This window comes from Drosophila elegans, unplaced genomic scaffold, assembly GCF_018152505.1.
Source record: "Drosophila elegans isolate 14027-0461.03 unplaced genomic scaffold, ASM1815250v1 contig_149, whole genome shotgun sequence".
In the NCBI taxonomy this organism is placed as follows: Eukaryota; Metazoa; Arthropoda; class Insecta; order Diptera; family Drosophilidae; genus Drosophila; species Drosophila elegans.
The window spans coordinates 18,399,235-18,412,864 of record NW_024545513.1 but is presented as its reverse complement, the minus strand read 5'-3'; the positions used below and the strand labels follow the sequence as shown (position 1 = coordinate 18,412,864).

Sequence of the window (13,630 nt, the reverse complement as noted above, 5' to 3'; positions counted from 1 at the left end):
CGGCTTTTGTTTTCATCGTTTTTCTTTGCGTTTTCTTTTAGGGCGGCTTTCATCTGGGAAAATACAATCAAATTAAATGTGAGCGTTGGTGCAAAAGTTTGACGATACTATGAATCGGGGATGTGAGGGTTTTGGAAGGGCTATAAATAGAGCTGAGTTTGGGTACCGTTCTTGAAGGTCGTCCTTTAACTAATCAGCGTAGAAAAAGGAGCCACCACCCCCAAAGCGAAATATAATATAAAAAAAAATTAAACCACCTGACAAACTTTCTTTCTTGAACACACGCACGCACACAGTGCCTACCACATGTACACGCACACACACACACACACCCACACGCACACCCACACCCACACCCGCAACCACGCATTTACAAACATGCAGATTTGTCAAATGTTTTGACAAACTTTTCCTCCCCCGCATCGCATTACACAAAAGCCTGAGCTCAGAAAAGCAAAATGCGGTGGATAAATCAAAAATTGTAAATAGCAGCACATAAATCGATTACCTTGCCAGGCTCTCGTTAACCCACGAAGAACGGAACATAAATAAACCATTTTTAATATGCGAATAAGCAGCTTTACCTTTTCCAATACCCTATCTCTAAGTTACATGATTTTTTAAAAATTTGTATCTCAATCACAAGTGTCTTTGTTTTAAAAATGTTACCTACCTGTTAAAAGTTCAAAGAAATTGATTTCTTTTAAAACTATTACAAGCAATTGACTAAAAATGTTTTCGTACTATTTTTACTAAATACTAAATGAAAAAATGTATAGCCAAACCCATTTTATTTGAAAAAAAAACTTATTAAATACAACAAGTTAATAAAATATTTATTTAATTAGTTTTATTTTATAATTTAAAATGTAGGTAACATGCATTTACATTGCTGAAAGGTATTAAATATTAAATGGGTATTGAAAATGTTGTAGTGTTTGGTAAGATACCTTTACTTGTATATAAATAACATAAAGTTTTGTTAAAAATAGCAATTTTTTTTTAGTATTTCCTTTGTTTTTCTTCTATTTTATAGAGCATTTGAGGGGCCGCGAATTTGGTTTGAATGCCTGCTTTATTTGCCAACAAAGGTTGGTTCCTTGGTTTATTTTTTCCAGTAACTGCCTTTTGCGTGCCTTAACTTTCACCCACTCCCCGGAAATTTCCCCGCAGTGAAGCGGGAACTGGCTTCAAGGTGACTTGCCATTGATTTCGCTTATTATTATGGCAGATTTTTTTTTGTGCTTTATTTCCTTTACCTTTTTTTTTTACCTTTTTTTAACGTTTTTTTTTTTTTTGTGCTGCAAGGTGCTCTTTGAGCTTTAGAGCGCGGCAAGGATTTAATTTTATGGCCCCCGGGAGCGTCGCCCCGTTGACTTATTGTGCTGATATGATTAAGTGGTTCGCTGGCTCCGGCTTTATGACAAGTGCAGGATTCTTTCGGGAGAAACAGGAGGTCCTGATTTGGCCCGGCTTTTGCCAGTTGATGGTGCATGTGAGTCAGCTTCATATTTGTCAAAAATGTTTACCTTTAATGGGTCGCTTTAAACTTCATTTTGATTCGATTCGTTTCGATTTGATTTGATTTGATTTCATTTGATTTGCTTCATACACCTTGAAAGTTTAGCTTACCAGCTCACCAGCTCACCATTTAAAATTTCGCCCGCCCCCCTTCGACTAGCCCAATTGATTGAAATTAGATGAGCTTTTCATAATACAAGACCTAAGCCGCACTTCTCCCTCGTCAGCCATCTACTCGGATGCTTGGATGTTTGGATGTGTGAGCGTGTGCGTTTTCCATTAAGTTGGACCCGTTTTCCCTGTTTCCCCCGATTTCCCCGTTTTCCCCGTTTCCCCTTTTTCCCATTTCCCGATACCCACAACTACCTGGGAAAAGTTTGCTCAAGCCCCTTGCTTCTTACTCCTCCCAGCTCCGTACTGTGGACTACGGAATATGGAATACGGACCACGGAGTATGAACTGCGAACTCCGGCCCGGGCAACGCTAATATCCCTCAAGTTGCCACCGACTTTGTGCCAAATTGGTTATTAAAAGAGTCAACTAGTACGAGCCAGAAATAAATTGAGAGGCAACCGCGCCAGAAATTCCCTCGCACAAGCAGTTCGAAAATAATAATAAAAGAGGGCAACTTTGAGGGCCATCAGGATGTGTTGCAATTGCTTTCCGATTTTTCTTGAGGGAATCCAACGCCCAAAAGTATTTCCAAGTATTTTAACAATGCGTTTCACTCACTTGCTGGGAATGCTTTATATATTATTTCTCTAGCAGTTTCCGCGATTCGGGAAATTTAAAATTGATATTCTTAAAAGTTGGGTATTGAGAGATCAATAGTAAGTATTATTTTTTATTTATTTGACATCCTAGCATCCAAGCAAATATAAATTATTATTTAATGTACTAGTACCGAAAAATGAAAATATTTTTAGCACATTGTTAGTAAAAATTAGAGCAAAAGGAACAAAATAGGCAACAAATAATAATAGTCTATTAATAGGGATACTCGTACAGAACTAAAGTTAAAAACAACGAAACAATCATTTATCTTATACTATTTTTGTTCAAATTTGCAAGAAGGCTTATTATCAGTTTTAGTTAATCAAGTAAGTTAGTTTTGATCTTAGAATTGCCAGGCTGAAATATTATTTTTGTATAGTTTAATTTCACTAATTTGTAATTGAGGTACATATATTTAGTGAACAAGGTATAGTTTGTTCAAAGAAGGTTCCCGATTTTAAAATTCGCAGGCTAAAAGTTTTGTTTTAGTTTTTTTATTTAATTCAGATAAAATCTTTGTTAAATATGAGTCACGTAAATAGTAGAAATTGCTCAACCTCAAGTCGCAATTATCAAGAAATGGAAATGTTGAACATTTCAATTAGGTCACCACAGAAAGTGGGCATAAAAAGAGATGGCATGCACTAAGACCTCCTCGCTCTAATCAATTGTCTAGCAAGGAGGTCATTAGAAGCTTTCGAACTAATTGAGTAATTTGCTCACCTTGATTGCTTTCGAGGGAAGTTACATGTATGCATCTACGTATGTGTGGTTGTCAGGACATTCGCTTGTACTTTCTCTCTCACACACACACACATACACAGCTTGCACCGCCATTTGCTCCTTCATTATTTCGCACTAATTAACGTTTCGCGACAAAAGGTGGCGCTTTCTTTTTACAACTGCAACTGCGTTTTACTGTTGCTCCTCTGCTGCAACAGTTGCTACACTGCAAGAAAATTTGTCTTAACATCAAATAGATTCTTTAGAAAAAAAAAAACAAAAAGATAAGTAGTTTTGCAAAGAATTTGCAAAATACTTAAGCTATATCATATATATATATTTATTATAAACTGTCATCAAAAATTGTCAAAGAGTTGTTATAAATATAAATCTAAATTTCTATTTAAGAACATTTTAGCAAATAGAGAATATCGACAAAAATAATAAATACAATTGTTCGTGTAATATTACCTGTCTGCTTAAACAAATCTAGCTAATAGTATTCAATCAATATCCGTGGTACTTTAATATTCAAAAGGCACACCGAGACTGCGCTAAACTATTTACAGTTAAACAAAAATTAGTTGTCTTAAATAGATAAAGATAAGGAACATGCGACCTACAAAAATTTCTAAGCATTATAACAATGTGAGAATATAAAAAAGATATTTTCTAAATTACTCTATTCCAAATCATGAATTGGGGAACTCAAAAAAAACCGATACACCGTTGACATATTCGTAGCATTTTTGTCGGTGTAGTGCTGCTGCTACGGGTATTGCTGCCACTTGAGGACCACTTAAGGGGCGTGTTTCGCCTTAATTGCTGTTTATGAGCGGGTTGGCCCAGTAATTAAACAATTTCTTTTGGCCCGGCGCAGAACAGTTTCACTAACGGCGCCAAGTAGCGAGTTGGCTAAAAGGCATACGTGAAAGCCACCCACAAAAAAACACCAATTTAAAAAAAAAAAATCAAATCAAATGCCTATTGAGAAATACTCGTTAACAAATAAATTAGCAAATTAATGATTATACATATGTATGCGTTCTAGGTTGCATCTAGGAGAGATTAAAGGCGTCCTTGGCTTTGGTGGGTCCATTCCGGTGGCTAATTCCGGGTAAGTCCTAGACCTTCTCCGCCGCATTCCGCTCGATGTAGTAGGGCGCCACCCCGATCTCCTTGCACTTGTATCTCAATTTGCAGCACTCCGGAAAGGGTTCGCCCGGGGATATGCGTTCTCCGCGATTGCAGTTCTCGATCCGCAGCTTACCACATCTGCAAGGAATATGAAAAATCATTTAAATATTCCAATTAATCAAGAATAAAGGTTGCTTTTTTTCTTGTTTTAATTTACTAGTCAACCAACAAGCAAATTAGGTCCACATAAGCCCAGCTGATTAAGGGGATGAATGTATGTACTCAGCAAACAAAATCAAAATGCAATTAAAAAAGAAAACAAGGAAAATTTAAATTTTAATATAGGGATAAAAACAGGAGAAAAATTGAATATTTTTTATAACGTTTTTCGTAATAACATTAAAATAGTTATATGGCTGATTTAGGGCTTAATCAGAATAAGCCACTCTTAAATTTTACATATTACCAATGGCAGTGAAGTAAATTCTACCAATTCTTAATTAAACGTCAATTAATTAAAATATATTATATATAATTCAACATAAACATATCAATCATATATGCTTTATAAAATAAATCTTTACATATAATTAATTATATATGATTACTTTTTTGCAGACGCAGAGGTTTTGTTGACAGTTTATTTTTAGGAAAGAAAAATCAGTCAAGTCAGCTAAAAAATCGGCTTAATTTTATCGTGAATCACGAAAGTTTTTAGCTTTGTAATTATGTAGTTTGCTTTGTTTTTATACTTAATGTTTTATAGAAGGACTGGAAGTAGGTAGTTCATGGCTTAGGAAAGCCCTTTCTTTCATATATAAAATGAAAATTAATGTTTAAAGAAAGCTGCACAAGAAATAAATGTTAATTTTAATGAAAATTTAAGTTGCTCATCAGTTTGTTCATCGTCTTACTGGGTTTATGTTCATTTCTTTTTAATGATTAATGTTTTTAATGTTTCCTTTTATTAGGAAAATAAAGATTTAACCGACCAAACGTTGAGAACACACTAAAGTTATCCATCTGATTATGACTATGGGAAACGTGCCACATTAAGAGAAATAAAGCCTTTGAGTTTCGAAGATTGCAACTGACTTTGAACAAAGGAATTCGTTGCCTTAAAAACTTTGTCATAGCGAAAATATGCTACCGAAAAAACACTTAAGACCTGAAGAGCAAATTCCATCCCAGATCTGGGGCAAAACTTTTAGTTTCCCTCAATTTAGTTTTTAGTCAACCCACCTCTCCCCTCTCCCCACGAATGAAAAGCCGCAAACGAAAGGATGTCAGAGGCGGGGACACCCCCTCGAAATTCATTTAGCTCTCAGCTCTTTAGCTTGACCTAGAAATTACGGTCTCATCTTCTGCGCTACTTGGCGAACTCGAAAGTAAAACTAGAAACTTGGCGGCAAGTCACAGTTGCAGTGGCAAATGGTTGACAACGCGTCATCTTCGGCGTTTCGTTGGATGTGCGTTAGTTCGTTCGTCTTATCAGTGATTCAGTGCCATGAAATACAACTAACAAAAACTGTTTAATTCGGGAAAAATTAGAAAAAAAATGCATATTTCAGGGTAAAGTGTTTGGGTTGCCCCAGCTGCTGAGCTTACATATGCAACTTTTGGTTTTTTTATGATAGCAAGCTAGGAAAATTAGCTACGGAGATGTAAAAATATTGCATTTTGTTAAGCAAACTTTACCATTTGGTTACTTTATAAATTTTAGTTTAAAAATAATATTGTCTATCCATTCGATTTTCTAGGTTTTCCTAAGCTAAACATGTAAATATGTATATTAGAAATCTGCAAAACGGAACAATATATCTTAATCTTATATTAAGCATTTCTGAATTTCTATTTATTGATAGTTGTAATGTTTAACTTTTTAAAATGATTAGTTTTCCAGCAAAAAACCTAAGAAAAACGTATTTTTGATTTCCATCTTCGAATACCATGCCAACGTCACTATAAAAAGGTTTCAATTATTTTGAAATAATAGCTGATATTAAAAGGTGATCTTTATATAATAAATGCATTTATGCATGGATTTATTAATTCAAAAAGATTGTTGACTAGTTATAGTCATTTGCAAGTAATTTTTACATTGCTGCGAAAAAATTTATGCGATTTTATCTTCTCTTTTTTGATGCAGAAAACCAGTACTTTAACATATTTGTTTGTTAGGAATGTTTTGCTATGAGTTTTTTCACACTTCATTGAGAATGGTTTAATGACCGGGTCAAGGCACTCTAAACTTCTGAACTCACCCCTCGATAAGTATTGAGCCATCCTTGTGGCAGGTCAGTTGCTGGCAGGGCGAAATGCCATTGTTATTGTTGACGCCCAGCTCCAGGATGTCTCCGCGGTAAATACATTTGCCCGGATTAGCTGTTCGGTCCGGATGTTGAATAAATTCATGTATATATGTATATATAGTGTAGGTAAATGGATGGGGATTCGTTTACCTGCATCCGGCGGTATCAGGCCCGAATATCCGCTCACCTGACCGAACAAAATCGAAAGCAGGGTGCCTGCGATTACCAATGGGATCAGCGGACTTGAGTTTCGCTCCGTGGACATTGTGACCGCGTTCGTGTTCAAAACTCGACTGACTTGGACCCGGACTCCGATCGTTGTTGCGTTGTTGTCCACTCCGCATACAGTACATACTCAATAGAGATTGCCGAGTGAGTCGTAGCTCCGTCCCGTTTCCACTGAAATGACGAAGAAAGATTCATATCAATTGATTTTATGCCATACCTATTACTGGGGGAGTATGGTCTATTTGAGCACGATTCCCAAATAAGTTAAATCAAATTGAAATCTTGTATATAAAATTTTAGCAGTAGGCCTTAAGCTTAAGATTACATTTTAAATAAAAATAAAATTATATGAATTATAATTGCCCTTCCTGCAATGAGGTCTATTTGTACTCGAAATACCCTATCCCCAATTATTCTCTTTCTTTGATAAATTCTAAGAGCATGCCTTGAACATTTAATGAAACTATTATAAAATAAATATAGCATTAGGAATACCCACCATTAAGTGGGTATTCAACAGTCGAGTCACCGACCGATTGGGTTCGTTTGTATTTTTGTTTTCGGGTCCGTTGATTATTGTGTATTACTATTTAATTGAAGACGCCACTCCGAACGGCATCGCGTCTCTTGATTCTTGATTCTCGATTCTGACGAGATCGGCGGAGGTCAGGCGGTTTATCGGCCACATTTCATTACAGCACTTTACTCTGCCTCAAATTGTTCTAGAATGTTTGCACAATTGATGGCAAAAGCGGGACAGATACGGGGCGAAATGGGATCCGGAGATAACTAGGCGAAGTGTATCACAAATCGGTAAATCTAGGGCTGGCAAAATACAAGCTATTCTATTTTAGTATGCCACAGAATAATCATTCATGTAATGTAAATTATTTTGTATTTTTTTTTAGCAAGAACAATTCGTTCAAAAGTTCTTTTAATTTATTTAGAACTCATTCGTTTAAGGGAAGCGTAAAAAATAACCTACTTTTTTTTTAATAATTTATATTTTATTTTTGACTGCTTTAAACTGATTTAACTGATTTAAGTACAATATCTATCAATATAGTGTCAGAAAACATTAAAATTTCCATATTGTTTAAATACTTTGTAAAGTTTTAGCAAAGATTAATATTTCTTAAACATTCGTTAAATTTGTTTAGAACTTATTAGTTTAAGTGAAATTTTAAAAATACAATTTTTTTTATATATTTTATATAATATTGACCGTACAATATTTTTCTGTTTTATCATTATAGTTTCAGAAAACCTTAAAAATTAGCATATTCTTTTATAAATTGAATATTGTTTAGCTCTAATTAAAGATTTCCCTATGACAGATGTTCCAAAGAAGCAATTTTACTTAGCCACTTTGTCAACATTTTTGGTTTATTCTCTGCTGGTTAGAAAGCCAAATAAAATCTTTTACTTAAATTAAGCCGTTTTTCGGCACTCTTCAATTAAGGGGATCACAAATTCGACGAATGTATTGGTCACACTCAATTTGCGCATTTAAGGAACTAGTTCAGTGGCAAATCTTAATGAAATGCATTCGTTAGCTTAACCCGCACACAAGAGCAGACAAATGTTGTGGCAACTTGTGAAATCCAATTGAGACGAGTTCTTCGACAGTGGTTCCTTCGCACAATGTTTGCCATGCTGCTGGCTATTAAATTTTTAATCAAGTTAAAGTGTTGTCAAACACTTCATTCAGCCAGTTCAGCCAGTTCTATTCAACCAGCCAGCCCCCATCGGAGTTCCCATTTTGGTGGCAGTCAGAAACAGAAACAGCAGGCAGACGACCTAGGGATATCAGATATATAGTATGTGGTGATATGGGAACATGTAACTTGTCGCTCCCACTCCTGTTTTCCCACCGCGAACTCCCACTGCCACTCCCCTTCGACCTTCTTTTCCGTTCATTTGGTGTCGTGTTAGTTATGCATGCATTCATTCGTTCATTCAGCGACATTCATTTCGTTTCATTGCATTTTCTTACAACTTTCCATGGCATATGGATGGCCCACTGCATGCAGCAACCAGCCAACCACCCACCCACCCACTAACCTACCGCACACCACACACCACAGTGCCATAACCGCATTGTAGGAACCGCCTTTTCACCCACCAAACACCACCCTCAGCCCACCACCCACTTCCTTTGGCTGCCGCCAATCCCTGTGGACACTTGTTCGTGTTCCCCTTTATGATGTAAGGCTTTCCTTGCCGCTTTCTTTTTTGTCGCTGCTTCCTCTTAACAGGTTGAGCATAACAGGCCTCTTTCAAATTTTGCACTAAATTAAGCGGCCACAAAACTTTTAAAGCTATGCATTTTAAGACTGGAAATTATTATCTTTTTTTCTAAGGACATCATTATTAATATTTTAAAAGATATTAAACTTTAAATTTTTATTAAGCCATAAAATTAAACAAAAATATTATCTTAAAGTCATTAAAGTCATTATTGTATTTACAACGAATTTCTGAGGGTTGTAGTTTTTCGAAAAAAAAAAACCTTTGACATTATGTGATTAATTGAATCAAATAAAATATAAATGCAATTAACAACTTCTTCAACTCATCTTATTAAAAAGGGTATGAAAAATTCAAATCAAATATTGATACATTTTTAGAAACTGTGAGGTTTTATACCTAAACGAAAGGGTAATGAAAATTCGAACCTAACTTAACTGCTGCATACTGTGCCTTTTCTGTTCGCCTTTGTGGCAAATGAAATGCAAATAAATTGTCAACTGCAGCTAAATAAAATTTTAATTTATAACGGGTTTGACTAGCATTCATTGTGCAATGGGTGGACCGAGGGGGAAAATGGCTAGGGGATATTGCCCCAAGAAAGGTGAATGCAGCTGAAAACCATCTAAGTAATTGAAACGGAAGAAAGATTTCCTTTGTCGTTTGAATGCTCTAAATATTTATTGAGCTCTGTGATATGAAATGGCAGTACACCATGTATAAAGTAATGAATAAGACAATGTCAATGCATATGCTATTACATATAATTTAAAATGGTAACTGATATTCGAATAAGGTACAAAGACAAATGATAAGGCGCTTTGGCTTATAGAAAAGCGACAAACGTCTTTACTTGCGAGAAGTGCACTTAATAATAAATATGTTTTGGAAGAAAAGGAAACTTAATAAATAAAATATAAAATATATATAAAATTAGCTTTATTTAAATCTTTAGATTTTTTATAAAAGTTTTCTTATGTGTGATTCGTTTTAATCTAATGAAAGATTAACATATTTCTAAGATTAAATACAATTTTTCAAAATTTCATATTTTTAACAAGCGTTGTATATCATAAATTGTAATTTCGGTTTTTTTTTGCCATTTTGCCTTCTTAATCAAAATTTTTTTTGTAATTCCAAGACACAGAACCCATCAAACACGTTTAAATATGTTTTAAATTTTCTTATAAAACCAAAATAAGCGTAAGCTAGTAAGTATTTTTAGCAAAACTCTGCTTTGTATGTTTGAAGCAGATTGTTATCCTGGAAAATGGAAATGATAATACCTTAAATATCGATAGCTCAAGGTCTTCTCGAAAGCGCGAATCACCCACTTTGTTCGGTCTGCTCGCTGGTCACCAAAGTCGCAACTGCATGCGTTGGATGGGTACTTGGACAAGTGGTCACAAATTGTGGGATGGGTGGGTTCGTAGCCCCTTTTTTGGGTATTTGGACATTTGGGCATTTGGGCATTTCGGCATGTCGCCATGTGGGCACCCCCTTTGGCCGCAGCTAATTCGCATTTGATTATTTAAATTAGCGAAATGAGTGACAGACAGAGGAAGGCAGGCAATGGAGGCAAATGTCGGAATGGCGGAATGGCGCTCAAATTGAATAGTTTGTGCGGCCGATGTCCGAAGAGATCCAAAAATAAATGTCATAGTGGGGACTGGAGAGCTGTGAAGCTGGAGCAAAGGCAAAGCCAAAGCCAAAGGCAAAAGCAAATCGGACCATCGAGCAAATCGGCAGTGCTTTGTTGGACCGCCGAACTGCGAGACTAGCGAGACCAGCAGCCAGCGACCAGCAGCCAGCGACCAGCGACCACTCGAATTCACATTTCGCATTTTTATTTAGAAAATGTATTCAGTGCAGGGGCGACATTCGCAGCGGCAACGAAAGCGACAGCCATAGCACACCCGCACACCCGCACATCCGCAGATACGAACATTCACACACACACGCACACATTAAACACACACACACACGTATATACACTCACACATACCGAGCAGATCGAGGAGATAGCAAAAGGAAAGTGGCCAAGAAGGAATAGAAAGGATAGTGTGCCCCGGAAATGGCCAAATTAGTGACTTACATCTTCATCGCCAGCTCGCTGGTGCTCTGGTACCTCCTTCTCTTTGGAGGCAGAGGCGGCATGGGCGGCATGGGCGTGGAGGCCACCAACGGGCACGGGGGGCAGCTGGAGGGACGCGACTTTCATCACCACGGCGGCAGCCACCACATACGCCGTAAGTACACACGTGAAAAAAATGCAATCTCACATCAGGAAAACTCATCTAAAGTCCATGAAAAATTGTCTCTAAAGTGTGTCGAGAAAAGACTTCAATTAGAACCTCGAACTGCAGACAAAAAACGATAGTACCAAGTAAATAATCTAAATGTACAAAAGCTCCTATTTTATTAGGAATTTAACTAAGACGAAAACTTTAACCTATCAACAAAAAAAAGTAAAATAATTAATCTTAGCTTAGAAAGTGTTTTTAGTAGTATTAGTGTTTTTAAAAAACTGAAAGTGAACTTGCTATGCTATTCCATTTTGTAAGAAGTTTAATTTTCGAACAAATTACATGTTATTTTTTAAAAGCAGAGATCATTTACAATTTAAAAAAAAAGTCTTAAAAGTAAGAGCAAAAAAATGCAAACATATAGTTGACTATTAAGAAAAATCTAAAAAAAAAACAAAAACAGCATTTAAAATTGTATGTTTTGTGTTTACCTATGATCCCGTAAAAACTGATTGCCAATACTTTGAGTTATAATTAGTACTCTATATTAAAGCTAGCTTTTTGTGTCCTTTAATGAAACCATAGTCGTTTATATGTTATGTGATAAGTTTTTGATTTTCTACAGGCAACATCAACCACTGCTGGCGCCGCTACGATGGCTACAATCTGCAGAACACCGTGGTCAACAAAAAGGAGCAGCTGAAGAAGCCCTATGGCATATTGTGCAACTTTAAGTGCACCTGGTTCTTCACCGTCAGGTTAGTCCTGCTCTCGCCTGTTATTTTGTTCCGATTCCTACGGAAATTTCACGTTTGCTTACAATATATTGTTGCAGCTTCCCCACTTGCGAGTTCATCTACGATTATAAGTTATCCTGTGTGCTATTTACGTCACTGCCCGACTGTACCAGCGTCCAGTGTACGCTTTTGAATTACTTCGAGTAACTAGTGTATCTAATTAAGCCTTTTTTTTTTTGGATAGCATAAGTCTGATTAATACTAGATTTTATATGGACATGTGGAGAGAGAGGAAGTATAATTAAACACCTAATTTATGAATATAAATTGTTTCATTTTAATTATGGGACGTACACACGAAAACTTGCGTTTCATCTTCTTTAAGCTAATAATAATTGATAATCCAATAAAGTATAATGCAATAAAATATTGATAAACATAATTGTACAAAAATACTCATTTATTATTCAAGGAACAACAAATTGCTTAGCAGATTTTAACAAGCTGAAAATTCTTTAAGGATTTATAATTGAATAATGCTTACTTTTTAAAAAGTTCTAACAGCTTTGAATACTTTATTATTGAACTTTGTGTTTCGCAAGTTTCAGAATAAACCTTTTATTAAGACTTAAAAGAAGCATAAGAGAAAACCAGTTAAAGTTTTGATACTTTGCTTAATTATACCAAAAGTTTATACTGTATAACCTTTGATTATACCCTTTTAACTCAGTCTTGTAGACATTGCTTGTGTTTTCTTGAGTTGCCATGAATCAGTGGACCAATAACTATTCCAATTCCATGTCGACTTAAGATGAAGTTATGCTGGTAGCACATAAAATATACACATTCAGTCCAAAGTTCACGGCTGGTGTCTGTCTCACTTAAAGTTACCGCAAAGTCGGTGAGTCAACAGCGCTCTGTTCGCACTCCATTTGATGGCAAAGTTGAAAAGCCACAAAAGCTATCAATGGACCCATCCAAGCCAGCCGAAACTTACCACACCCCCTTGCTGTATTGGGCGGTTGCGGGGGCGTGGGCCACGCCCAATTACCTGGCCATGGCCACATACCTGTAAGCTGGCCAGAAAAGCAATCCACTTTTTGTAGTAAACAAATTTGAAGCACTTTGTTAGCGACGTCATTTTTTCGCCCACCGCTTACCGCTTTCCCCTTTATTTTTGCCCCACTTTTGTCCGGTTAAAAGCGATATATCCGCTCAACTTGATGGCTGAGAAGCGTTCGCGGGTAGTCAACCAATCTTGGTTAGTCCATGGCAATGGCTGTACCTGAACCCGAACCCGAACTCGGCTAAACTCCTGCCCCTCCCTCCCCCGATAAACAGCCGCAAATAAATCGTTCGACATTTATAAGCCAGTCAAAGTTATGCCAAAGCGTTTCCTGAAAATTTGTGTACCATGGGGTAGCGAAAAAGTTGGGAGATGGGGACTGAATGTCAGGTGCTGGCTAAAAATAAGATAAATTATGTGGCTGTAGTCAATGGAGCTGTTAACTGGCGCACCTGCGCCAGCGGGGCCCCTGTTCCCCAACCCTTTCTGACCAACTAACTGCCATCGGAACGCTCCGTAGAGTGGGTCGGCAATTTCGAACTCAAACGCTCAAACTCAGATGGGGCCGCACTTTAATGGAATCAAACGAAATGGCATTGATCGCTGAAGGCCAACGCAGCCGCACACCACAGAACG

The 13,630-nt window shown here is 36.7% G+C and overlaps 2 protein-coding genes across 2 annotated transcripts; one reads left to right on the top strand and one right to left on the bottom strand.

The window, feature by feature from the left end:
- Window positions 1-3,342: 3,342 nt before the first annotated feature.
- LOC108145144 lies at window positions 3,343-6,817 on the bottom strand. The gene is made up of 3 exons (XM_017270362.2): window positions 6,618-6,817; window positions 6,420-6,540; window positions 3,343-4,293 (listed from the first exon to the last, which is right to left on the bottom strand). Exons 1-3 carry the CDS (start codon window positions 6,730-6,732, stop codon window positions 4,143-4,145), a joined length of 387 nt encoding a protein of 128 aa, XP_017125851.1. The 5' UTR covers window positions 6,733-6,817; the 3' UTR covers window positions 3,343-4,142.
- Window positions 6,818-10,627: 3,810 nt separating this feature from the next.
- On the top strand, window positions 10,628-12,258 carry LOC108143959. Its single transcript, XM_017268559.2, has 3 exons — window positions 10,628-11,194; window positions 11,817-11,949; window positions 12,027-12,258. Exons 1-3 carry the CDS (start codon window positions 11,020-11,022, stop codon window positions 12,133-12,135), a joined length of 417 nt encoding a protein of 138 aa, XP_017124048.1. The 5' UTR covers window positions 10,628-11,019; the 3' UTR covers window positions 12,136-12,258.
- Window positions 12,259-13,630: the final 1,372 nt, after the last annotated feature.

Coding starts and splice junctions, on each gene's coding strand:
- LOC108145144 (XM_017270362.2), bottom strand. CDS start 6,732: ATGTCCACGGAGCGAAACTCAAGTCCGCTGATCCCATTGGTAATCGCA. Junction 6,541..6,617: donor CCTGATACCGCCGGATGCAG/GTAAACGAATCC, acceptor CGGACCGAACAG/CTAATCCGGGCAAATGTATT. Junction 4,294..6,419: donor GGCTCAATACTTATCGAGGG/GTGAGTTCAGAA, acceptor TATTCCTTGCAG/ATGTGGTAAGCTGCGGATCG.
- LOC108143959 (XM_017268559.2), top strand. CDS start 11,020: ATGGCCAAATTAGTGACTTACATCTTCATCGCCAGCTCGCTGGTGCTC. Junction 11,195..11,816: donor CGGCAGCCACCACATACGCC/GTAAGTACACAC, acceptor GATTTTCTACAG/GCAACATCAACCACTGCTGG. Junction 11,950..12,026: donor ACCTGGTTCTTCACCGTCAG/GTTAGTCCTGCT, acceptor ATATTGTTGCAG/CTTCCCCACTTGCGAGTTCA.